The sequence below is a fragment of the Equus przewalskii genome, chromosome 7 (assembly GCF_037783145.1).
Source record: "Equus przewalskii isolate Varuska chromosome 7, EquPr2, whole genome shotgun sequence".
NCBI classification, from domain to species: Eukaryota; Metazoa; Chordata; class Mammalia; order Perissodactyla; family Equidae; genus Equus; species Equus przewalskii.
The window spans coordinates 34,973,542-35,000,608 of NC_091837.1; the positions used below are offsets into that span (position 1 = coordinate 34,973,542).

The 27,067-nt window shown below is 46.2% G+C and overlaps 1 protein-coding gene across 8 annotated transcripts in view; it reads left to right on the top strand.

Moving 5' to 3' along the window:
* PTPRM (protein tyrosine phosphatase receptor type M) overlaps window positions 1-11,606 on the top strand; it is a 771,793-nt gene extending 760,187 nt beyond the window's left edge. For all 8 annotated transcript variants that reach the window (XM_070629469.1, XM_070629471.1, XM_070629470.1 and 5 more), the window contains 2 exons: window positions 4,369-4,504; window positions 10,839-11,606. In XM_070629469.1, coding sequence (XP_070485570.1) covers window positions 4,369-4,504; window positions 10,839-10,892 — 190 coding nt within the window. In that variant the 3' untranslated portion in view covers window positions 10,893-11,606. The remainder of the gene's footprint in view (window positions 1-4,368; window positions 4,505-10,838) is intronic.
* The last annotated feature ends 15,461 nt before the right edge of the window (window positions 11,607-27,067 follow it).

Here is a 27,067-nt window from a genome sequence, read left to right on the forward strand (position 1 = left end):
CTTTTGGATTTGGGTGGTTTTGGCTAGGAGTGTCTGTGTTGGGAAGATTTGCTTAGAGTCAGCATCTCCAAAGCGTGGCCTGCAGGCCAGGAGTTGTAGCAGGTGCTGAAACGGGAGAACCTCTGCTGCAGAGCAATCGTTCCCAACCTCAGCTGCCTGTTGAGAGTCATTTAGGGAGCTTTGCAAAAAAATACCCGGGCCACCTCCAAAGTAATTAAATCAAAATATCTAGGGGTGGGACCTAGACATCAGTGTGTTTTTTTTTAGCTCCTAGATTATTTCAATGTACAGCCAAGACTGAGAGCCGCAGAATAGAGACTTCCATGCTTTTCAGAGCACTTTTACCTGCATTTTCTCCTTGCCGATGAGCTGTAGCTAATCAGCCAGCTGGAATCAGCTTAATGGAACCGGCAATTAGAAAGTAATGGCAGTTAGGGAAGACGTTTAGAGAATTTGTGGAAACTTTAAGTATAAGCTTATGTCTCTTTTCAGTGGAGTGTCATTAGAAACACACAATGAGATCTCTCCCACGTCTTCCTCTGGGCAGACCGAGGCTGGTTGAAATGGCAAGCTCAGCTAAGGGCCTGGGTTACTCTCCCCTTGGTGCCCACGACTCCCGCAATGCCCCCTGGCAGCCCAGCTCTGGCCTGCCGCTCAGCAAGTCAGAACGTGGCAGCACCTCCTCCAGCAGAAAGCGGACGTGCCCTCGGGAAGAGTCTCCTGAACTTGCTCGTGCTTCTCCTCAACCAGAGGGCCCGACCCTTGGTCCTCTGAAACTGGTCTTAGCCCCTCCCCCTTCCGATTTTCCCCTTCCTTCTCCTGGACCCGGTTCCTTGAAACTGTCTCCACCAAGAAAATGCCAAAAAGGATTGATTAACAGTTCACATCCCCATTTTTATTTCTCTTAGTCCAGATATAGGCTCTGATCAGCATGAGATCAGAGGGTCACCAATGTGAGTTCATACAATCCCAGCAAGAAAAACTGACATTTTAGTTAGAGTTGTATTATACCTGTTAGGTTTTGAAGTACTAAAAATAGTTTGCAGAGGGGCCGGCCCCGGAGCATAGTGGTTAAGTTCACACACTCTGCTTCGGCAGCCCAGGGTTCGTGGGTTTGCATCCCAGGCACAGACCTAGCACTACTCGTCAAGCCATGCTGTGGTGGCATCCCTCATAAAATAGAGGAAGATGGGCACAGATGTGAGCTCAGCAACAATCTTCCTCAAGCAAAAAGAGGAGGATTGGCAACAGATGTTAGCTCAGGGCCAATCTTCCTCACGAAAAAAATAAAAATAGTTTGCAGATACCCATTTCTGTGTCTGGAGACCAGCAGCATATAGAGCTAGGAGCATAATGCGTGCAGGGCTGGCAGCTACCTAACAGGGGCCAGTGCTGTGGGGCAAAGGCCTAAGGCCCAGTGGGCCTGAGACACCAGGATCCATGGAAGAGGAGACACCAGGAGCCCTGAAATCCCTGTATCTTGTACGCACCCACTGGCTCCACGCTTCCAAGACCCAGCGCTGACCTTGGCCTGAGCAACTCCATGTGATATCTGAAACTGTGGGCTGTTCTGTCATTGTAGTGGGCAGTGGTGGGTGTCTGCTGTTTCACCCCTCCTGCCGGCCCAGCACCCGTCCCCTTCTGCTGGCGAGAGAACCTTGACTTTCCTCTGGGAATCTCTCTCCCTCACTCAGGCCCCTGTGGTTCCCATGGGGCTGCGTCTTGCTCTCTTGGCATCAGGCTGGGCATGAGAGCCAGGCCTGGTGAGAGTGTTTGTTGTTGTTTAGATTTATATATCTAAATCTAAGATTTTTAGTCGTGAGAAATGAAGTTACTGTAAATTGGTATCCTCCAGGATAGGCCAGAATGAATGCTTTAAACCACGGCAGCTCCCTGCTGTTCCTGAGATAAGAACAGCCATGGTATTCAGCAAAGCGTAGCACCAGCTGATGGGTGTGGGCAGAGCGTCCCTGCCAAGTCAGACCTCCAGGTACTGTGAATGGCTCCTTGAGCTGTGAATACTCAAGGTGAGCAATAGGGAATGTTTTTCTTTATACATGTCTTCCAGCTAATAAAACCGGAAGAAATGGATAGAATTAAGATACTGCCATTTTTCAAGACTTAATGAAAATAAAGGATGTAGACAATGGTCGTCGACAGCTACTGAAAGCATTAGGTAAAAAGCTGATGGGGAAAAAGCAGTGTGGTCTCAGTGCAAGGATAGAAAAGAGACTGATGGTGCAGAAAGAAGGTCCAGGGCAAGCCGCACCTCAGGGTTGCCTGATCTACAACAGAGACTCCACAGCCACACCCCCACGGCAGGGGAGTGGGAAGAGTGCCTGTGTTCACGGTCTCCCCCCTCACACAACATGCAGAAGTCATTTCCAGACGCGCTGTAGACCAAAACATGAAAAGGAAAACAATGAAGCTTCTAGGAGAAAATCTTAATGACCGTAAGGTAACCAAGGATGTGTTACACCGGACACAGAACACTAGCTGTGAAGGAACATGTTGATAAATTCGATTTCATTAAAGTTAAGCACTTCTGCTCATCAAAAGACACCAGTAAGAGAGTGAAAAAGCAAGACAGAGAGCAGACACAGAGTTTGCAACACACACACCTGACAAAGGACTCTCAGCCAGGATGGCTCGGAACTTCTGCAGGTCAGTAGGAAAAAGAGACAAGCCAGTTGTTTCCATGGGCAAAACACTTGACAGGAACCTCATTTTTCAAAAAAAAGAATAGCCAGTAAGCACAGAAAAGGTACTCGGCATAATTAGTTTTCAAGATGATACAGTTTAAACCAGGTTTGGATGCCACTGCATAATCACCAGAATGACTGAAATTTAAAAGACAAACAAATAAGTGATAATACCAAGTGTTGGTGAAAATGTGGAGTAACTGGAACTCCTGTACCCTGCTGGTAAGAAAGCAGTGTGGTACAACCACTTGGAACTGTTTGACAGCATCTCCTAAAGCTAAGTAGAAATGTTTTCTCTGACTGAGCTTGTCTGCTGCTATGTATATGACTACAGAAATCAGTCATGTGCATCATGAGGAAGGTTTACAGCAGGTTTACTCATAACATCAAGAGCTGGAAATAGCCCAAATTTTCTGAGATCAGCTCTTGGAGAAATAAATTATACAGAAGCATATCCGTCCAATGAGTTCATCTCAGAAATAGAAAAGAATAAACTGCTGAAACAACACGGATGATTCTCACAGATAATATTAAGTGAAATGAGCTAGACTCAAAAGAGTATATACTGTATGATTCCAATTATCCAAAATTCAAAGTAGAAAAAGATAGTAACTACACAGCGAAACAAATCTCTCCAAACCCACTGTCTTGATAAGTGATCAAGGTTAAAATCACCAGCAATAAGGCAGAACACCACCATGAACCCCTCAAAGGATGCAGCGGCCTGTCTGTGGTTTTCTGGCCAAAATGCATAACCTCATTTCCAATCATGAGAAAGCATCAGACAAACCCAAATAAAGGGACATTCTACAATTTATATTTTGTAATGACTTCTTAAATTGTGGATGACAACCATGGCTACTTTCTACATCTACATTCTCTATTTTCTGTTCTACAAAATAACTGACCAGTACTCTTCAAAAATGCTCAGGGTCAGGAAAGACTGAGAACCCACCACAGAAGAGAGGAAACTAAGAAGATAGGACAGTTAAATGCGAAGTGGGATCCTGGACCAGAGAAAGGACACTTGTGAAAAAACTGGTGACATGGGGCTAAGATCTGTGGTTTAGTTAGTAGTGTTGTACCAGTTACTTTCCTGGGTTCCATCATGTTCTGTGCTTGTAAGACGTTCACATCAGGGGAAAGTGCCTATGCAAGGGAACTCTCTATGCTAGTTTTGCAGTGATTCTGTACATCTAAAATTAGTTCAAAATAAAAGTTGTCTTTAAAAAGAGCCCTTATGTTTTAGACCTAAATAATGAAACACTAATGGGTTTTTTTTAAGGCCAAGTCCATCTTTGAACATAACCCATACTCGTCACCAGCCATCCTGGCAGATACTAGATGATGTGTCTGTTCACTGAAAAGCTTTCGTGGTGGGCCCTTGCAATAAAAATTGATAAAGTGCTGTTTCCGTTCACATAATCTAGGGCTGAGGCGGAGCTGGGAGAACAGGGTGTGCCAGCTTCTTGTCTCCTCCCATCAAGGGACCTGTGGGCCCAACGCTGAGGCTCGTTGCCTCCATTTGCCTTAATTAGAAGTTCCTGGCCTCAGAGAGCTTCACCGGGCCCGGTTCTCTAGGGTGTGGGCGGCATCTCCACAGATTGTGTGAGCAATGCCATCTAAGGGCGAATGTGGTCCAACCATCTGATTTCTCTTCTGACAGGAACGGGGGAGGCCGCAGTGGGACATTCTGTGCCATCAGCATTGTCTGCGAGATGCTCCGGCACCAGAGGACGGTCGATGTTTTCCACGCGGTGAAGACGCTGAGGAACAACAAGCCCAACATGGTGGACCTCCTGGTAGGCCCCTCCCTCTGTCCTGCTGGGTGGGCGTCTTCCCGGGTAGCTGAGGCGCTCACAGATGTGCAGGGAAACGGGATTTGCAAAAGCGTAATGAGTCGCTTTGCTTGTAAGAGTTTTTCTCCCTCTTCCTCTCTCACTTTGCGTTTTCACAAGGAGACTTCATCTCAACACATTTGGAATGTGGAAATAGTTGAAACTCACAAGTGAACATCCTTATTAATTTCAGTTCCTGGCAGTGCCTTCCGCATGGCTAAGAGCTTAGTCTCCACGGAGAAGAAATAATCATAGCACATGAAATGCCAGATTTTCAAATTATATATTTTATAAATAGCTTAATCACCTAATATTTATCAAAGCTGTGAATTTTAGTTTGACATCCAGAATATTGCATTTAATTATGGTGACCATATCTGAGAAAAGGATTAAAGGAGTGGAGAAACAAAGGACTGTGTGCAATTATTTTCTTAGAGTCTTTCACAAAATTTCTCTTTTTGTATGGAGCTGTTGAAATGCCAACCACTGTGACTGAAGAATAGTAAAATAGCTTAAAGGAGGATGCTTTTAGATTAGGTTTTTGTGCTTCTCTGTCAGTGGGGGAAGGATCTGAAGGAAACAGTAGGACTAATCCCAAGGTCGTGAGAATGGCCTGGGGTGAGAGAGAGGGAGGAAGAGATGGCTGATGCTGACAAGTTTGGAAAGCCTGTGTTTTTGGGTCCCCAGCACTGCGGCAGTAGGGTTAAGACTTAAAATATGATAAAGGGGCTAAAGAGAGAGTCGAGATTCAAGCTAAAGCTGAGAAGTAGCCATGGTCCCCTGCCACGACGGCACACCCTCCCTGCCACATGGGCTGAGTGTGCAGAGAGGTCAGTGTGTCCGTCCTCCTCTCCTTTTGTGGCTCTGATTTTTCTAAATTGCTTCTGAGTTTGAAATTCATGCATCCATTTTGAAGCATGGCACTCTCAAGGGAGATCCAGGAGGCCCTGAGATTTCTTGCTTCGAATTTTTAGGTTTGGGGGCTCTAGAGAAAAGCCAGGTGATTGCTGGGAAGTGGAATAATTTATAACACAAGACTAGATTTTTTTATCCAGCGGGGACAGCTGGATTTTTCTTGACCCCTTTTTCAGCCGCGCTTATAAGTTATCCTCCTCTTCAGCCAGCCTCGAGTCCCCATCAAAGGACTGGGGCCCAGGGGACAGGACAGGCGGGTGCAGCCTGACATTCGCCACTACTTGCCTGGTCAGATTCAGATGGAGTCCTCAGCGCCCAGGTCCTCTGAAGCTATTACAGTGGCGGGAAAACAGCCTGTTTCAGCCAGCAGGGCCCCTCTCTCCTCTGTCCTCCTCGCTTGGCTTTTGAAGTTTCCAGGGCTGTGTCTTAACAGAGACACGGCCTTTAAGGGACAGGTTTTGAGCAGAGAACGTACTTTCCCCTGGCATGTGGTGGGGACAAGCCAACGTGATGACTTGATACACATACACTGTAGAATGGTTACCAAGATCAAGATGAGTAGTGTGCCCGGCACCTCACCTGGTGGGCTCTATTGTGTATGGTTGTGGGGAGAACACTGAAGATCTGCTCTCAGAAACTTTCACGTACACAATACATGTTATTAACCTGCTGGACGTTAGAGCCTCAAAGCCTATTCTTCTCATAACTGAAACTTTGTACCCTTTGACCAACATCACCCCATTCCGCCTTCCCCCCGTCTCTAGCAACCACCATTCTATTCTCTGTTTCTATAAAATTGGCTGTTCTTTTAAATGGGAGCTTTAAAAAAATTCAGATCCCTGGACCCAGCCCAGAGCCTCTGATCCAACTGATCTGGGACCTGGCTTCAGCAGCAGAACATTAACAGCCCCCGCCCCCCCCACCCCACAGTGATCTTGGTGTGCAGCCAAGGTTAGGAAACTCACTGTCTAGTCTAGAATGGCTCTCAGCCCGGGCTGCACGTCACAATCTCCTGGGGCGCACTCACAAATGCTGGTGCCCAGGCCACGCCCCAGACCAACAAAGCCCAGGCCCTGGAATGGAGCCAGCGCAGGTGACTCCCTGTGCTGCGGGGCGGGAGACAGGGCCAGCAGGATGAAGAGGCCTCCTGCTGGCTGACAGGAGTGTCCAAGCCCACCCCCTCACCGCCATCCCCCCTGCTCTGTCTCAGACCTCTGCAGTGTCTCCCCCGCCCTGTAATTTAGACTGGCCACCCAGACATGGCCCCACTTTCCTCTTCAGTATACTAAAAACCGTATGCTGTGCAAGGTACTCCCTGCAAGATGGCACATGGTGTGGGGTCTACACTTCTCCCCCTTGTGCGGACAACACAACAAATCTACTCACTTCTGTGTATAAACTGCCTCTCTATAGCTCTCCCTGTGAAGTTACATGACATTTACGGGCTATTTGAAAGGTGAGGGGTGTGTGTGTGTGGGTATATGTGTGAGTGTCTTGTGGGTGTGGATGTGGAGGGTGGTGCGCATGTTGGGGTGGAGGTGTAGGCTCGGGTTGAGAATCAGAGAGGCTCGCTCAGATCCCTGAGCTGTGCCCCCGACCAGCTGTGTGGCCTGTCTCTGGGGACACTCGGTGCCATTCTACTTCCCTTGGGCCTGGCCCTGCCACACAGCCCTCCCTCTCCTTGAGTCCTCTTGTGGTCGGTCTTCCTGCGCTCTTAGGGAAGCATTTGGAGTAACCTCTGTGAATGCCTTGGCCCTTCCTCCTGCCACCAGACTCTGATCTCCTTGAAGCAGGGGCCAGCCACGCCCCTCAGCACGAGCAGAGCTCCTGGCTCCAAGGAGGGACCCAGTAAATATTTGCTGAGTGACTGGACATTCCTTCTCTGCAGCCAGACCCACATGCATCCTGAGCTGCCCCTGGCTGCCCTCTGGACCCTAAGGACGACTGTGGCTACATGCTGATGGGTCTGAATACAGAACCAGGCAGGGCCTGTGCACAAGGCTTTGAGGGAAGAAAGTTCTCCATACATTTTTAGAGATGTCGATGAGAGCAATGACCCGTTCTGTTCATTGTCAGAGACACACAGCTGTCTCATCGCCGGGTCTCCTTGGCACAGTGGCTGATCACCCAGTGTGACCTGGCTGGGAACATTGAACCAAATGGTCCCACCCACAATTATTGGCACATGGGGACTATTTCACCCTCCTGGCAAGGGGTATCAATCAGAAGGATTTTGTCCAGATTGAGAGCTCTGTCGGCAGAAGACCCGTCTGAAGCTGGGAGATTTGTCTTAGTTTCAGTAAGTGGGTGCCGAGGGAGGGAAGCTTTGCTCCGGTGAGCCGTGCAGACCGTTCTTTCTGAATCTTCTTCGGCTGGCGACGCGGGGTGTTGGGAGAGCCATGCTGACTGTGGGCCCCGTTCCTCAGACACAGGCAGCGTGTGTCAACGGAGGCACAGCGTGAGCCTTCTGGGGAGCCTCCGGAGCCCTCCCTCAGAGAGCAGGGACTTTTAAAGCATGTTTTACTTAAAAGCACATTTAGGCGCCCATTCAGATGTCACTTTCTCCCTCTTCCTGGGAACCAGAGATGTAGTCTGGGGAGAAGATGGGTCGGGCGTCTCAGAGAGAAATAGCTGTCACTCTGGTTGCTGTCCTGCGCAAGGTGGAGCCCCTGTTCAAGTCACTTCTTCACGCCCAAAGCCAGCTAATGTCACCCAAATCAGAGAGCTTGGGACCAAGACGTAAATGTTCTTTTTTCCCTGAAGTACAAGGACAGCTTGTGTGGCTTAGTTACACTGTTCAGAAGCAAGTGAGAGGAGGGGAGGAGCAGAAGACAGCCCTGCACCTGACAATCGAGCCCCACAGGTTTCCAATGTAGGGGCGTCCAGGCATTTCCCAGGGTGCTTCGGGGAGGGCACGCGACAATTTATGGTCTTCTTGCTCATTCCCCTTATTTTTCTGATTCAGAAACCAGTCATCACAGAATCTGTGGGGATTGGCAGCTTGCTTAGGAGGGGTATGATGAGAGAGGAAGAGTTCGTTTTGAAAATTACAGTCATGCCTGTGACAGGGCAACTTCAGTGACTTCCAGCTCAGCCTCCCCTTAGCAGTGAAGCCCAAAACCCCTCAGGTACCTGCTGCCCAGCCTGTGCTGTGGCCTGAGGCCAGCAGCCACATTTCTCCTCTACAAGCATTTCAGTTTGTTAAAAGGATGGTTCATGGTAGGCACTGAAGTTAATTTCACAGTTAGGTTTGTACAAAATCATGTTTATGCAATAAGGGATTGGCTCTCTCAGATTTCCATGAAAATACTTGTTCTGTGATTCACAAAAACAGAAATGGTGAGAGCACGTCGTAAGCAATGTCAGCCCAGTGATTTGAAAACATGGCCTTGTAGAATTTTGAAATTCAAATAATTTCTTTTAAATATTCTGAAAATAAAAGTGTCAAATCCTGAAATAATAAATACTGGAATGTGCGTCAGAAAGTTTTTGTGTAGACATATTGTCAGTTCTCTTGAGTGTACACCTGGGAGTAGGGTCGCTGGGTCCGAGGGTAACTAGGTTTAAGCTTTTGAGGCACTGCCGTAGTTTTCCGTGGCGGCTGCGTGAGCTCACACTCCCACCAGCAGTGTGCTAAGGTCCCGTTCTCCACGTCCTCACCAACACTTGTTATTGTCTTTTTTTTATCTTAACCATCCTGGAGGATGTTACTGCTACTGATTTTTAATCTTGTGGCACCTTCAGTATATTGAAACGATGTTTGCTTTCTATCTTCACCTCTAGATTGTGAGCTCCTGAAGGACTGAGGCTGTATCTTGAATCCCCAGTCTGTAGCCTTAAATGTTTATTGTGTTGAATCAAATTCTGCTAAACCCATATTTTCTCATCATTTCCATATACAACTAACATTTGACTCCCTCAACTGTGTGTCAGGTTCTGTGCCAAGAACTAGTGTGTTATATTCAGAAGGGCAAACTGTGACCCTTGTCTTTAAATAAATAGATTGGACTAGTGGGGCATTGAGAAAACAAAATGTAGATGAAGAAAGGAAAATTGCAATGACTACTTAGGAGGCAGATATAAAAAATATGGAAATTTATTTTTAATTAATTTCACAAATCCAACAATAAGAGATCCGTTTCCTTGGTTGTGGCCATTGCGTTGGATAATGAGACAGTGGCGCTGACTCTCACAACTGGTGAAAGCTCGTCTCTTAGGTGGGAAGAGAGCCTTACAGTTGCTCAACCCCTCCATCCCAGACCCTGGCTGCTGCCAGGTGGCCGATGGTGGCATCCTCAAGCCCGGTGTCCCTCTGCTCAGTTCAGATGCCACACCCAGGTGAGCATCCATCAGCACGCTGCATAAACACAGGTGCAGAATGGCCTCCCCTACCACAGGGCTTGCTCAGGCCAAGCTATGATCTAAGAAAGGTGTGCTCAAGGAAAATGAATTCACTGCCTGGTCCAGAACTGGGATGTGACTCCCAGAGGGATCAAATACTTCCCCTCTATGCCTTTCCTTATCCTGATGCGTCTCCCTGGAAGACCTGTTCAATCCCAGGTAGGAGGACCATATACTTCATCATTAAACTGGAATGCTTTTGAGAGTGAAAGAGGATGCTACTAACAATCACACCAGGACAATAGGCATAAATCAGGACTGTCCTGGGCACCCAAGGCGTGTAACCACCGACCCCAGCTCCATGCCTTCCTTCTCTCTCCTGTTGCCTGCTACCTCTTTGCAGATCTTCCCTGACAAGTTCTGCTCTCTTCCCTACTGACCTCTGATAGAGGACCTCTGTGGCCGCACTGGTCTCTGCCTTGGGTGTTGTCATTGGGTTCCCATCTCATCCCCCTTGGACCGTGGACTTCTCAAAGTCAGGGAAGCCAGGTCAAGGTGCTTGGTACTTAAGAGGTGCTTAATAAATTCTCGTAAAATGTAGGAAATCCTGCTGACTGAAAATCAAAGGTAAAGCTGAGCCAGGAGTGAAGCCACGTTTATTTATCGAGGGCCTTATATGAGCAAGTCACGAACGCATTTCCTCCAGCCTCATTCTCTCTCCTTCTACCTCTTGATTTCCCTATACTTTGTGCTTAGGATGTTGATGTACGTGGACAAACATATATATGTGTTTCAGTTGTCTAGAACATAGCAGGAATTCTAATGAGCATGGATAGCACAATGCCTTTCATCAGGCCTGGTGGGGAACAGCTACAAACAGCCCGCGTGTTTGTGGTTCAGAACTGCCACTTCCGAGTCATTTCTGATTCAAATCCTTAGCAGTTTGATTTCTTCCAATTAAAACCTAATCTGGTGTAACTGCTTTAATAGGAACAACATTTAGATGTCATAGAGATGACATTTCATCCCTTCTGCTTTCCAGGATCAGTACAAGTTCTGCTACGAGGTGGCCCTGGAGTACTTGAATTCGGGCTGACGGCATGAAGAGCCCTGCCAGCAAATGCTTTCATCCCACAAAACCGAGACTCCATGGTGTTCGTGCGGATGAGATGAAGACTTCTCAGTGTGCTTTTTTGCTTTGCATAATTGGCTCTTTTTAAGAGCCCAAGAAAGTGTTCATAAAACTGCTTGCAAAAAAAAACCTGCTTGCACTGCCCGATTCCCAGTAATGCTGCTGCCTGACAGAAACAGCCCACAGCAGACAGCCGTCCGTGCCGTGCTCCTGGCCGGCGGCTCGCTAGGGCAGCGTAGACATCTGGTAAACTGAAGAGCACAATTATATTCTTATGAAGGAATTTGTACCTTTAGGGTATTACTTTGTGGCCCGTGAACCTTTGTTATTGTTACAGCTGAGTGTACATTTTTGTTCCGTGGAGAATGCTCCCTGGCATTATGATAATATATTATTTTAGTTAATATTTGTATTTTAACATGTTGCATAATATAAGCGTATGTAGCTTTCCAAGACTAACAGATAAACGTATAATGAACAAAGATATGTTGTATGAGTTGCTGTTTCTATCAGATTTATATTGTTTCCAAGGGAAAAGCTTGGGAGGAATTCAGTTCAGAAATGCAAAGCTCGATGATCAGATTCAAAGATCCAAAGCTTTTCCACTTGTTTATATTGTAAATATTTTTGATTTCATCAAATTATTTATTCATTAAAAGAAATTTTTGTGAAGCACAATGAGTGACAATCATTTTTATTGAGCCCTGGTAATGATCTGCTGTGTGATGTGACCTTGTGTGCATTCTCGACTCAATAAATAAAGACCCATGACCAGTTGTGGTGTATTCCTGGTGTCCCAGCACCCAAGCGGTGGGGGCAGCTGCACTCACCCCAGGCCGTTGGCAGAGATTGCACCTGGGACGTTGGCCTGAAGCAGAGCAAGTTGGGATTTTGAGAGGGAACTTTAGTCAGTGAGAAATCTAGGTCCATCCTGGGAGTCCCCGCTGGTGCCGAGGAAACACAAGCCACGGGGTCCGCCCTGGGGTGAATGCTCCCCGGGAGGGGTGGGGAGGCTGCTGCGGAGCGCTCTGGGCTGGACGCCAGTGGGGAGCAACCCCTCCTCCCTCTGTTTCACCTCGGCCAACTGGGGGTAATATCTGTCCTCTCCAGGCCTCAGTCAAGCCTGAAACTTTTTAAAGGATTATGGGGTCAGGCGCATTTAAGCAGGACACAAGCTGCAAGCTGCGTAAGACAGTTCCTGCAGGAGGGAGGCCGGCAGGGCGGCTGCCCGAGCTGTCCCGGGCTCTGCCTGACCTCTCAAGAAGGAAGCTGTGCCGTGGACTTACAACGTGAGTGTAAAACTGAGTTCCAGGCTATGCTAAATGATGACCAATAGATGATGTTGCTCAAACACCAACCTGTGCCGGAAACTGTGCAGGGTGCTTTCCTGTGTGGCAGGAGATCCCCCCCAGGACAGTAGGATCTGGGTACAGATGTGGAGCCATCCTACTGCGGGAGAGACTAGGTTAGAAGAGATTAAGTAACTTGTCCAAAGTCCCCCCAGCCACTCAGCGCCAGGTGCCTCCAGAGCCCAGGGAGGCAGAGGGACAGCGGCAGCAGCGCTGGCACCCTTGTTTACAACACCTGAGACAGAGAGACGGGTCCCATTGCCCACTCTGGAAGGGAGGAGGCTGGAGGGTGGTCATTCCTGCCTAAGAGTCTAAGGAGGAGAGGGAGAGGAGTGGAGGTTGTCTGCCCAGGGGACTGACGTCGACATCTGCATCTTAGGCCCGCGCTGCTTTGTTCTCTGAGTATACAATCCATACTCCCCGACTGACGTAAGTTTCCCAGCCCCCCTAAAGGGAGTGGGACGGAACACACGCTCAGGAAGAGCTGGCCGGAGCTGAGCTGAGTCGACTGAACACCTACCTCACTGCTCAGGATCCTGCAGGACGTGGCCTCTCATCAGCCCCACCCGGTTCTCTTTGATAAGCTCCTAAAAGATTAAAAACTGCTCTTGTGTATGTCTTCAAAACGGTTTCTCCGGGATACAGGAAGAGGGATGAAGAGACATGGAAAGCTGCACCCCTTCTGAGCCCACTGGGCCAGGACAAGGGGAAAATGTGGCATCTTTGGCTTTCGTCTACACTGGCAGGGCTCTGGTCTTCAGTCCCTAGCCTGGATGAAGGAGAACCCATTTGAGCATGGTGCAGAAGTGACCTTGAGTTCAACTATACCACCCATTGCCTAGTCAATCCCTTCACTGTCAAGCTCCATCTCATATTGAAGCCAATAGTTTCCTCTAGACTTTTGAATCTCTGGGATTTTTATTTTTCTTTCACTTGGTTTCACCTCTTAGCAGAAATAGTGATAGAAGAGAAGAGGCATTTTGTGTCTTTTCCTGATTTCCCATGAGCCCTTGCATCATGATTGAGAGTCCCGTTACTTTCAATACATGAGTGAGTCTCTGCCCCTTGCAAACAAAAGAAGCTGAGCTCCTGGCTAAGTGTCACTTCTCTGCCTTCTCCTGATACTCTGGGTTCCCCTCCATTGTGGCATCCGCAACCTCCCAGAGACTTCAATGCCTGTGATACTGCGCAAACCAGATAATCCCACCCCTGACTTCCTGACATGGTCCTGGTCAAGGACAACTTCTTAACAGCCTTCCATTTGGGTGCTATGGTGGCTTTGCAATATGTCAACTTGGCTTCACTAAACTGCATTTCCCAGAATTCCGTTCTCTATATATTTCCAGTTAGGTGAGCCTCAGAGGTCATTTTGTGCAAGACGTTGAGGGCAGAAGAGAAGCAGCAGCTATCTTGTTTTCACACTCAGAAGGTGGAGCAGCCGCAGGCCCAGCTGCTGCCCTGTGCCAACAAGGTGGACCAGCAGATAAGTGGCAGTGTGCATGAGCTGCCCACCGGCGCTCTCCTCAGGGTCCTTCCAGCTCTGCTCACTGTCTGGATCCAAACCCATGCCTGGATTTTTAGGTTTTGTTAAGACATCCCAGTTCTGGGTACCAAGATCAGCCTTAGTTATCTACTGCTAAATAACAGATTGCACCAAAATTTAAATGCTAAAAGACCAATAAATATTTATTATCTCATGCAGTTTCTATGGGTCAGAAATTCAGGAGAAGCTTAGCGCTAAGGCTCTAAGGTCACTCACGAAGTGACTGTCAAAATGTTGGGTCAGGACTACAGTGATCTGAGAGCTTGACTGGGGTGGGGAACACGCTTCCAAGGTGGCTGACTCACGCACCTGGCAGGCTGGTGCTGGTTGTTGGCAGGAGGGCTCGGTTCCTGTCCACGTGGGCCTCTTCAAAAGCTACTTAACTGTCCTTGCAGCATGATAGCTGGCTTCTTCCAGTGACCCAAGAAGGAGAAAAGCAAAAGCCAGTAGTTATCTTATACCCTAGCTTTGAAAGTCATATTCCATCATTTCCACAATATCCTATTGTTTACAAATAGTCAGCCTTATTCAGTGTGGGAGGGGATACACCAGAGCACAAATCCCAGGAGGTGAGACTCATTGGAAGCCGTCTGGGAGGTTGGCTACCACCTGCCAGCCTGCTTCAAGACACCCACATCAGCTGGCACCTCTACTGATGCAGGCTTGTTCACTGGAACATAGTAAGTCTCATCTCTGGAATGCTTAGCCTGTCAATCAAGCTCACTCCTCTCATGTTCTGTCCTCTCCGTATTGCTATACATTTTTGTCCTCCCAGCTACTTCTGCTGACGTTATGTCCAGTCATTTTTACTATGCCTTAAAGAACTTTTATTCAGTTGTAAATAAACTTCCCCCACAGCCTTAATTAACATGAGATTCTCTTTCTGTTGCTCCCAAAGAAATTGAAATTGAAATTCTCTCAGGCAGAGGTAACTCATTCTTCCACATTCCAAAAACTTCCTCAGTTTCACTTGCCCTTCATACTCCACTTGAGCCAGCTGATGGCCACACCCTGCAGCTTGTCACGTTGAACTGCCTCACCTCTGAAATCTTAAAAAAAAATCCCAAATTCTGACCGAAATCTCTTCAATTGCTAGCTTTCTCTTTGCTTTATTCCTGCCATCTTTGTTCTCTGAATTTGTGAAGCCCTTCAGTCCACTCTCTGAATATGGCTCCCCTTCTTACTTTCTTTCCTCAGACAGCTTAAGCCTCACGATGGAACACTCCATCCAGTTTCGCCAACACCCTCAATGCTCGTGACTCCTTATAGTTCCATCACATCTATCCTGCAAATCGTCAGTTTTAAAGAAACTCATCCAGGACTTCCAATCCCGGACAAGCTAGAGTAACAAAGACCAGATTTACCCTCCTCAGTGAAACAACTAAAAAACTGGGGAAAATATATTTAAAAAAAAAAAAATGGTTTTCAAGACACTAGACATCAAGTAATGAAGAAAACAGGAAACAAATTAGATGAAGCTTAGGATTTCCCCAGCTTACATCCTGGAGAGGATGTCCAGACAATGGGTGCAAGGAGGGGGGACCTTGGTGTAGCCCAGGGGTCTTCCTTATTTGAAACAAGAGTTCTCTTATTTGAGTTGAGAGTTTGAAACATCCAAGGCAGCTAGAGTTTCCAGGGCAGAGGAACAGAGACGAAAGCACTGCAAGAGAAGGCGTGCTGAAGATCTGTAGACTGTGCCCCTCAAGCCTTCAGCTAAGTCCTGATCAGGATCAGCATGTAAGGAAGTTACCTGAGGCCAAAGAAAGAACTTCCCCCAAAAACCAGAGAGAACAATATTCAAAGTTCACCAGGGCCAGAATAGCTCCAGTTTCCATTAGCTAAAAAACTCAGAAAGGTTTTGCCTCAGTCAATGGGCCAAAGTTATCTCTAGACTAAACTCAGCCGTGGTCCTGCCCAACAAAGCAATAACTGAAAGGATCAAATGGTTTTCAAGTAATTTAACTGCTTCACAAAACAAAACTCAAAAATAGTTATAGGAATACAAAAATATCCAGCAGTCAGGAACATAAAATTAACAGTGTTTTTGATCCAATCAAAATTGGCAGGCACACAAAGAAGCAGGAAAATATGACATACAATGAGGAGAAAAAGAAATCAATCAAAACTGACCCAGAAATAACATGGGTAATGGAATTAGTGAACAAGAACATTAAAGGAGCTATTAAATAACTGTGTTCCAGATGATCAAGAAGTGTGAGAAAATATTTAGCATATTTAAGCAAAGATACGGAAGATACAAATAAAAAAGACCAAAATAGAACTTTAAGAGATGAAAATTACAAAAAGATAAAAAATATCCTAGATGGGGTTAACATCAGATTAGACTGCAGAAGAAAAAAGCACTGAACTTGATGACATCCTTAGAAACTATTTAAAATAAAACACAAGGAGAAAAGATTGGACAAAAATGAACAGAGCATCAGTGAACTTTTTAACTCTCCCTGAAGTGGGGGAGAGAGGGAATGGAAAAAATATTTGAAGAAATAATGGCCAAAATTTTCTAAACTTGATAGAAATTATGAACCCACAGATCCTAGAAACCAAATAAACTTCAAGCACAAGAAACATGAAGAAAACCACACCAAAGTATGTCATAAGCAAATTGCTTAAAACCAATGATAAAGACAAAATCTCAAAGCAGCCAGAGAAAAAAACACACTGTGTGCAGAGAAAGATAAGCATTACAGCAGACATCTCTTTGGACACAATGCAAGACAGAAGACAGCAGAGCAACAGTTGAAAGTGCTGAATAAAATAAAAACTGTCAACCTAGAATTCCACACCTAGCAAGAATATTTACCAAAACAAAGGTAAAATAAAGGCACCTTTTGACATACAAAAGTTGAAAGAACTCACCACCAGGAGACTTATGATACAAGAAATGAAGGGAATGTCTCAGGTGGAAACATACATCTACACAACGGAATGGACAACACCAGAAAGAGTAACTACATGGATAAACGTAAAAGATTTCTTTTCTTAGTATTTAAATATTGTTGAAAGATAATTGACTGTTTAAATCAGAAATAATAACAATGCAGTGTGTGGTTTATAACACAGGTAGAAGCAAAGTATGACAGCAAAGTATGACAACAAAGCATAAAGGCAGAGAGGGAAGAAATGGAAGTACCCCACTGTAAGACTCTTCCTGTCCGCATGCAGCCATGAAATGTCACTTGAAGGTGAGCGGTAAGTTAAAGATGTACACGATAAACCCTACAGCAAACACTAAAATAACACAAGGAAGAATTATGGCTACTAAGCCTACAAAGGAGATAAAACTGGAATCATAAAAAAAGACTCAATTAATCCTAAAGAAAGCAGAAAAAAAAACAAAGAAACAAAGCACAGATGGGACAAATAGAAAACAGAGCAAGATGGTAGATTCAAACTTGGCTATATCAATAATCACATTACAATGTAAATGGGCTAAATTCCCCAATTAAAAGTCAGACATTCTCTGATTGGATTAAAAAAAGCAAGACCCAACTATATGCCGCCTACAAGAAACCCAGTGTAAACATAAACAAATAAAGAACCCCATCCATCTGCTGCTTTCTTTAATACATCCAAGCTGCTGAGAGCTGCTAGAAAAAAATTACTCAAATGGGCATATTATCCATGCTGTAAATTCATGGTATCCATCTTTCCTTTCCCACTCTCCAATAATCCAAGCCTTCTCCACACTCAAGCTACCTACACTGTACAATGGCTTTATTTCCTACTTCACAGGAAAAACAAATGGTCCATCTTCATATCTATAAAGGTATCTGTCTCCACACCCATCTCATCTTCTTTTCAACAAATTCAGGAGACAATCCTTCAAGAGACAGTCCTGAGGGCAGGAATCATCTCTGAAGCCCTGGGCCTAGGGCTGTATCGGAGATGGGCAGGTAGCTTTCTCTCTCTCTCCTTGGGAAATCCTTCTCTCTGCCATGTGATTTGACAGCCCATTCCCCTAGTTGCTTATTCAGGAAACCTGGGCACTTTCAGACTGTCTTCTAAATATCTCTCAGACCTGTTCTCTCCTCTCTACCCCCACCAAAACAACACTCTTCCAGGCACCATTTCTCTGGTCTCTACAACAGCCTGCAAACTCCTCTCTGGTGTTTGATCATGCCCCTCTCACCCTATTCCCCAGGCTGCACCCAGAGAGACCTTTTAGAAAGCCAAACGTGCTCCTGTCACCCCTCCCATCCCTGCTTCTCCCTTCCTGCCTCCCCACTGCACTGCCTTCAAGGAAGAGCCCTGGCTCTTCAATTGGCCTCATGGGACCTTCCCCCTCCAGCAGCCGCCCCTATCCTCTGGGCCACAGTCATCTTTCACATCTCCCACAGCTCATGTCAAAAATGCTCACACGTGCTCTTCCTCAACCTTGAGAGCAATTCTCGCCTGTGACTCCTCTCCTGGGCGCACCATTCAGCTCTCAGCTTTGTTTCAAACATCTGTCCCTCCAAGTAGCAGGACGGTTCCAACGACAAACTCTGGGGATGCGGGAAGCGTCGTCCTATTTTCTTCAAGTCAACTTACATAAGATTCCAGCCCCTGTTACGCGTAGGTGGAGGGAAATTAGATCTCAGTCTTTCTTGAGGCTTTCACCCTACTGGAGGAGATCAGAATTTGCCACCCCAAAATGTGTCTCTTTGGCTTATTTTTAAGAACAAAAGACTCTGAGAGAAGCTCTGGCCCTCCCCCTAACTGCCTAACAGAACTTAAGACAGAAGGCCCGTGCCAGGAAGGAGCTAACAGCACAGATGAGTGCAGTAGGACATAAACTAGGCGTGATGGACAGGGAGGGGCCCAACCAGGCCCATTGGATCCAAGTCCTCTCCATCCCTCACTGTCTCTGCAAAACAGGGTCAACATTTGCTTATCAAACACTTGCTTTCCCATCTCCATGTAAACTGCCTTCCTCCCCTTTGAAGTCCCAACCACTACCCCCAACAGCGGGCCTCCTTTGTGGTTGGCTGAAGATGGTATTCAAGGCAGCGGCTTCCGCCATTTTGGTGAGTGACTCAGATTTCCTGGGTTTCTCCCATGTATACATGTTATTAAACTTTGATTTTCTCCTGTTATTCTGTCTCATGTCAATTTAATCTTAGACCAGCCAGAATCTTCTTCCAGAAGAACCTAGAGCACAAAGGAATAGTTCTTCCTCCCCCACACTACCCACCCACAAAACTGTACAGAATTCTGGCTCTTCTGTAGTTAGGAGCCCCCATCATCTGTCCCCGTGATAGTCAGGAAACCCTTGTCCCGCCCGGGGGGGCATCACACCGCATCAACCTGCCTGAACCACAGGACACAGGAAGATTGGACAGCCTGGCGTCAAGGGTCCTGTGCTTTGGGGGCACCATACAGCCAGCCTCCCTGGGATCTTGCCACCTCCTTGGGTTGTAACCACAGACTGGTGCATAGCTGCCCACTCACTTTCCAGGAATCCGCAGCCCTCTCCCCCTACCAGCCCTGGGACGTTGTTTCTCCTTGTGCTGCTTCTCCCAGTCACCCTGCAACCCCAGCCCACCCTCAGCACTCCTGTAACAAAGCCGCCAACAGATGGGGCAGACAGGCAACTTCTACCCCGCTCCCACCTACCAAGATTCCCTGTGACCAGGATGTGGAGAGCCTCAGCTCCTGCTTCCATGGGCAAGGGGAAGTGGTAACCCACCAGAAGGAAACCCCAACGCAAAAAGGTATCCTTCCTCCTTTCCGAGAGCCCTCCCTGGCCTCCAGAACACGTTGCTGTGTCTCTTCAGACCCTACCGTCGCCCCGGTAACCCTCAGTGCCAGGGCTCTGTATCTGTGTGCTCCGTGTCTGTGTCACCCAGCAGACTGGAGCTCCTTGGGTGAGGAGCCTGACTCAGGGCCCACCTCAGCATGTTTATTGAGACTGGGAGAAGGAACAAATAAACAAGTTACTGTGCCTTTTAGTATATGCAGGCAAGCCGTCTATACTTAGAGAATCTGTTCTGGGTCTTGAAGAACTCTGAAACATTCAGGAAAAAAATATCTGCTCTTGCTTGGGAAACGACTAGAAAGCCCAGCTCATCTGGGCTAGAAGGAAGGAATCCGGTATTGGTCCTGGCCCTGACATAAAGAAAAAAGAAAGGAAAGCAAAAGGAAGTGCACATGTTCTAAAGGAGTAGAAGCTAGAACGCAGGCAGTCGGCAGATAATGCGTCGTTTTCACTGTCCGTGTTCCAAGTAATGGCGCTTAAATGACTGCAGGGATTCAGGGGTTCAGCCCTGAGTGATGCCAGCTCTGAGCTCCGGAAGGAAACCTGCCATCTGAGGTGTGGGAGCGACATCCACACGGGCTGCTGCTCTCCACGCTCAGAATAGCCACCCTGGCTTCGTCCCCAGCACCCGTGCTCCCCCGGCGGTTTGAAAAATAGGTCCACAAATTCTCTACCAGCCTCCCTTCAAGAGGTGGAGCCCATTCTCCTTTGAGTGAGGCTGGGGCTAGTGACTTGTTTTTAACAAATCGGACGCAGTGGAAGAAAGTGTGGGACTTCTGAGACAAGGTCATGAAAAGGCACTGAAGGGTCCTGCTGGCCCTCGCTCTCTCACGGCCCACCCATATTGGGGGAAGCCAGATGCCCTGATGAACACCCCATGAGGAAGACCCACCTGGTGGGGAACTGGGTCCTCAGCCAACAGCCACTAAACAGCTGGGAAGAGGATTTTCCAGCCCCAGGTCAGCCTTCAAATGACTGTCTCATCCCAGCCCACACCTTGGGTGCGACTTCATGAGAGACATTGAGCCAGAACCACACACCTAAGCTGCTCCCAGATTCTTGACCTCGGAAACTCTGTGAGATAATAAATATTTGTTATTTTAAGGTGCTGGGTTTTAAGGATAATTCTGTATCTCTGACTTAGATTCCAGTTCTGGTACTGTAACCACCAAAAGGGGTCTTCTACTTGCCACAAAGATAAGCCAACAGTCCAGGGACAAGGTGGTAGGAGAGAAAGGGTCTTTCGATTACAGCTTACTAGCAAGGGGGAAGATGGCAGACTAGTGTCCTAAAGAACCATCTTAAAACTACAAAACTTTGAAGCAGGTATACAGGGCAAATGGGCTGAAGCGGGGGGCGGGCGGGGTGCCTCGGAGTGTTGACCATCTGGTGTTGTCGTCCTTGAGACTCCGGATCATCCCTTCCTCTTGTCCCTGGTGACGGATGCCAGCAGAGGGCTTGTTCCCGGAGGTCGTCACATCCCCGGGAAAATTTAAGAACAAAGTTACTGCCTTACCGAATAGGAAGGTCTATGTATAAGCCAAGACTAGGGAAATAGCGGAGCATGCGTATTTCTCACAAGCAGGCGTGGACTTATCTAGGCTACGTGAAAACTAAAGCATTGCTGACAAGGAGTGGGGGATGTCTTGAGGATCAGGGTCATTTATAATCCTAACATGGTTCCCTTCTATAAGATGGCTTCCCTTATGTTAACCTATGTTAACCATGGGCTGTATTTATCTTAGCTATTTAGGTGGTGCTAAAAATACCTAATAGAAGTTTCTAGAAAGAAGTACTTCTAGCCTGGAAATTTAAAGGTGTAGATCAATGGACTTTATTATCCCCTTGGTTCTGGAACCTTCTGCTCAGGGGTTCTTCACAGTGCGGCGCACAAACTACGGATGGTTCACAAGATAACTGTAGCTGGTGAAACGATGAGCACTTATTTTTACAACATTTCTGAGTTTATTTCACTGTGCATTAGAAAAGCGCTGGTTTTCCATTTTCAGTGCTGATGGATTTCTTAGTGTCTGAGGGGCATGTGTGCGTGGACAGGAATATTCACTACTAATTGTAATTTAGGCAATGACCCAATCATTAATCTTGGGAATTTATTAAACAATCAGCATTCTTTTAGATATTAAACAATCAACATTGCTCTAAATATTTACAATTATTTACAACTGATAAGTAAAAAATTATTGATTTAACTAATGTTCCCAATCAATAAGAAACCTAGATTACAAACTTAACCCAGCACTTTTAGGCATTTAATTAAAATCTCAAATCCAACATCTGAATTCCCTTCAATGTTACAAGACTCTTTAAATGCAAAATGGTCACACAAAAAATGGAAACTACAAAGTTGACTGATGCCCTTTCACCAAAAGAGGTTACAACGACATTGATATAACAGCGTCAATTTGTGTCCTTTTTTTGATCCTTATTCTTATTTTTGCACATACCCAGTGTCACATGCTTTACATTGTCCTAAGATTTCAGTAACTCTATGAGTTTAATAACTGATACTTTATGCCTTTCTAGAATTGTAGAAGTCTTACCAGATCCCTAAGTAAGTGAATATTGCCCTGATCCCACTGGGAGATGGGAAGCCTTGAGCTGGTGACTATTGATTCTTGGTCAGGACGTGGTTGTGCAGACCAAGTTGATTCAAACCTGAGCCACTGATCATCGAGGTGAATTTCTTTGTATTACAAGGAAGCTGCACTTGTAATATCATGGGGCTTTTTGGTTCTTATCTTTCTTTCTGAATGATGTTGACTTTGAGACTTGGTGTCTTTTCCAGGAAAGAAGTGGTTTCTAAGTTTTGTATGTGGCCTCTGCTTTTTGTCCAATAATTATGGTTTATTAACCTGGTCTATTAGCCTAATGGGAAGCTGATGGACTTTTAGTATCTCGTTATAATTAGTGGAGTTATCCAGAGGTTCCATTCCTTGAGAAAACAGGGAGTATGTATGGGATTTGCTCTTTCTTCTTTTAAGCATATTTAGCTAATTTGTTAATAGCCAAGAAATACCAAGCGTCAGTGAGCAAGTGCAAAAAAGGGAAAACTTGTGCTCTGCTGGTGGGAGTGCAAACTGGTGTAGCCACTACGAAAAACAGTATGGAGGTTCCCCCTAAAATTAAAAATAGAACTACCATACGATCCAACAATTCCACTTCTGGGTATTTATCTGAAGGAAATGAAAACACTAACTCAAAAAGATATCTATACCCTCATGTTCATTGCAGCATTATTTACAGTAGCCAAGACATGGAAACAACCTAAATGTCCATGGATAGATGAATAAATTAAGAAAATGTCTTAATCTATTATCTTATATATATATATATGATTATATACATATGATGTTATATAATATATATATATATATATATATAATGGAATATTATTCAGGCATTAAAAAAGAAAGAAATCCTGCCATTTGCAACAACATGGATGGACCCTGAAGGCATTATGCTAAGTGAAGTCAGACAGAGAAAGGAGAATACTGTATGATCTCACTTATATGTGGCATCTAGAACAAACAAAAAACAAAAAACAAAACTTGAACTCATACAGGGAACAGATTGGAGGTTGCCGGGGTGGGAGGTAGAGGGGATGAAATGCAAGAAGGTGATCAAAAGGTACAAACTTCCAGTTATAAAATAATGTCTTGGAAATGTAACGTACAGCATGGTGACTGTAGCTAACAATACTGTATCGTATATTTGGAAGTTGTTAAGAGAGTAGATCTTAAAAGTTCTCATCACAAGAAAAAAAATTTTTAACTATGTGTAGTGATGGATGTTAATTAGACTTAGTGTGGTGATTGTTTCATAATATATACAAATATCGAATCATTATGTTGTACACCTGAAGCTAATGCAATGTTACATGTCAATTATATCTCAATTTCAAAAAAAGGTCAAGTTCCTTCACGTCTGAGCAGACTATGACCCTTCAGAGTTTGAAGCGTGTTCCATAATTCTGGAAATGTTCACTCCCCTATTTCTCTACCCTGCTACCACCTTCCTTTTGCTAATTTTTAGAAAAATCCCATATCCTGACCAAATCTCAGGAAGCAGAGAGATTTAAAATAGCAAACTAAATAATGGCTTCCTGAGAACTCACTGGGAACCAGCCCCCCACACCTGTCGCTTGGCCAGTGGCTGTGGCCATTCTCTGGGACGTTTCATCCAGCTGCAGACCTAGGGGAGGTGAGGATTTTCCCCACAAGGCTTCAGTTTGACCAACTGGTCTAACCCCAGTTGGTGTACTGCAATTCAATTCTGGCACTAACCACCCAGAGTTAGCACAAGTTAAGGGCTCAGTCCCACAAGGCTGCTGTCATTTCAGATGCTGGCTAAAAGTTCAGGGGTCCCCAGGCCACCTGCACTTCTGATGAACTGGCTAAAATTCAATGGTTCCCATGACCCCCTCAGGTTTGATAGTATGCTGGAATGACTCACAAAACTCAAGAAAGCATGATGCTCATGACTGCAATTTACTGTAAAGAACACAAGTCAGGAACAGTCAAATGAAGAGACCCATAGGGAGAGGTCTGGGGGGGCCTGAATGCAGTGCTTCCATGCTCTCTTCCCACGGGGTCACAGCATGACCCCTGACCCCCGACATCAATGTGCCACCAACCAGGACGCCCCACCGAGCTTCAGTGTCCAGAGGTTTTATTGGGGTTTCATTACTCAGGCACGATTGATTAAATCATTGGCCACGTGATTGAACTCAATCGCCAGGCCCCCATTCCTCCCTGGAGGTCAAGCTGGCTCACAGTCCCAACCCTATAACCACGTGGTTGTCTTTCTGGTGACCAGTCTCCATCCCGAAGCTATCTAGGGGCCACCATGAACCCCCTCATTAGCATAAACTCAGGTGTGATCCAGGGGGCTTATAAACAACAAAGACTCCTATCACTCAGGAAATTCTAAGGGTTTAGAAATTTCATGCCAGTAACCTGGGACAAAGACTAGACAAATTCTTCATTATACAGCCCATCCAATCACTCACCCTTCCTGTCCTCTTACAGAAAGCACGCCCAGCTTATCTATCACCACCTCATAGCTTCCTCTTCACTCCCTAACTCCGCCACAGACCACTCACAGGAGACCCCTCTCCAATTTATTCTAGCCCAGGAAACAGTCTTCAGTGGAGGGGGCAGGTCTTGGGTAGCCTGATGATGTCCTACACTGAATTTACTAGAATTTACTTGTCGGTGAACAGTCACCATGTACCTACCAGGTGCTCAGCAATGTGGGTGGATTTCCACGGAACCTATGCAAGAGGATGTGAGGTTAAGGATATAGACTCTGGAGTCAGGCCCCAGTTCCCAGCTCGGCATCCTGATCAACTAGCTGTGTCACCTTGAGCTCAAACCCACCAACTTCAGCTTTAAAAAGGATTGTTGTGAGACTCTGATGAAATAAAGTCTGGAACACAATAAGCAGTAAGATCTCAGTGACTGGCTACTGTCGTTGTTGTTATTGCTATTATTATTATTATTATTATTATTATCAGGCGGGCACTAGAAAGATGACTGCCAAATCCCCAACACTGGCAATTACCTCCCTACTTCAGTTCCTTTCTCCAATTCCTGTTCCAGCCCCAGGCTTTCCTCTCTACCCAATCTACCATCCCTCTTTTTCCGGAGGAGAAGGAGGCAGCCCACACATGAAATCTTTAGGAACTGGATTAGGCCAGGGGGCAACAGATGGAGATTTCGGTGGGAAGAGCCAAGTGGCCTGAAAAGCTCTTCTTTCACCATCGCTTCCTGTTTTGACCTTTTAAAAACTTGCCTTTCCCAAATCACGATGAGATACCATTTCACGTCCATTTGGATGTCTATTATCAGGAAAACAGGGGACCGGCCCCATGGCACAGTGCTTGAGTTTAGTGCTCTCTGCTTTGGTGGCCTGGGTTCACAGGTTTGGATCCTAGGCATGGACCTACACCACTCATCAGTCATGCTGTGGTAGCGACTCACATACAAAATACAGGAAGATTGGCACAAATGTTAGCTCAGAGCGAATCTTCCTCAGGAAAAAAAAAATTGTAGAAAGAAAAACAGAAAATAACAAGTGTTGGCAAGAATGTGGAGAAATTGGAACCCTTGTGTGCTTCTGGTAGAAATGTACAATAATGCAATAGCTGTGGAAAATAGTATGGAAGTTCCTCAAAAAATTAAATACAGAATTACCAAATGATCCAACAATTCCACTTCTGGGCATATACCTAAAAGAACTGAAAACAAGAGCTAGAACAGATATTTGTACATCCATGTTCATAGCAGCACTATTCACAATTAGCCAAAGGGCAGCAACAACCCAGATGTCCATCAGAGGATGAGTGGATAAACATTGGGATCTTAGCCTCAAAAAGGAAGGAAATTCTGACACATGCTACAACTTGGATGAACCTTGAGGGCATCATGCTAAGGGAAATAAGCCAGTCACAAAGGGACAAATGCTGTTTGATTCCACTTATATGAGGGCCCTAGAGTAGTCATATACATAGGGACAGAAAGTAGAATAGTTGTGGCCAAGGGCTGGGCTAGAGGTGAAATGGGAATTATTATTTAATGGGTACACAGTTTCAGTTTGGGAAGATGAAAAAGTTCTGGAGCTGGATGGTGCTGATGGTTGACAACAATATGAATGTATTTAATGCTACTGAACCATACACTTAAAAATGGTTAAGTGATAAATTTTATGTCTGCATATTTTACCACAATAATACAAAACAAAACAAAAACCTCTCCTCCTTCCCTGTGAGGTGAAGAAGATGCCTCGATCTTCCCGTTACTGGAGCTTGCAGGGCTCACACAGGGCGTCTCTCACAGGTCGAATCAGCCCGCTGTCAGCAGCCCGCTCTGCACTGTCCCCCAGCCCCAGGGCCTATCACAGCCTTTGCCTCTGCGGGGGCCCTGGGGCTCTGGGGATAACAGCTGGAAAACCCCTGGCCCTGAGTTTCCTGTCTGCGTAGAACGCCCGTGGGTCTTAGGTTTGCCTTTGGAGGATTTCGAGAGGAATCCAAGTGCTGATTTTTTTCTTAGTAGCATGAAGCGACAAACGCGGATGACTTGCAGAACAGTGATGGAGCATTTGCTTGTGTAAACCTCTAAGCCCTCCTGACCGGTTCCGGATCCTTCCAGCTCACCGCAGCCCGCAGACCCTCGGGGCCCTCACTGTGTCTCTCAGTGGGCTCTCAGCCTTCAGGAAACATCCATGTCAGGCAGCTTATGTGAACATCAGCCCAAGTAATAGCTCTATGACAAAGCCTTCCCTTTCTGCGAGGTCTTCTTCCCCACTTCTCTCTCTCTAGGAAGGGCTGGAGCTGCTGCAAGAAAAGGGCCGGACCAGATGCTTGTCTCGGGCCCTGCCTTGACCTTCCAGCTGCTGTTACTGTGCTAGCGGTGAGCTTGGAACCCATTAAACAAAAGATGCGGCGTAACAGCCATTTTAATACGATCTC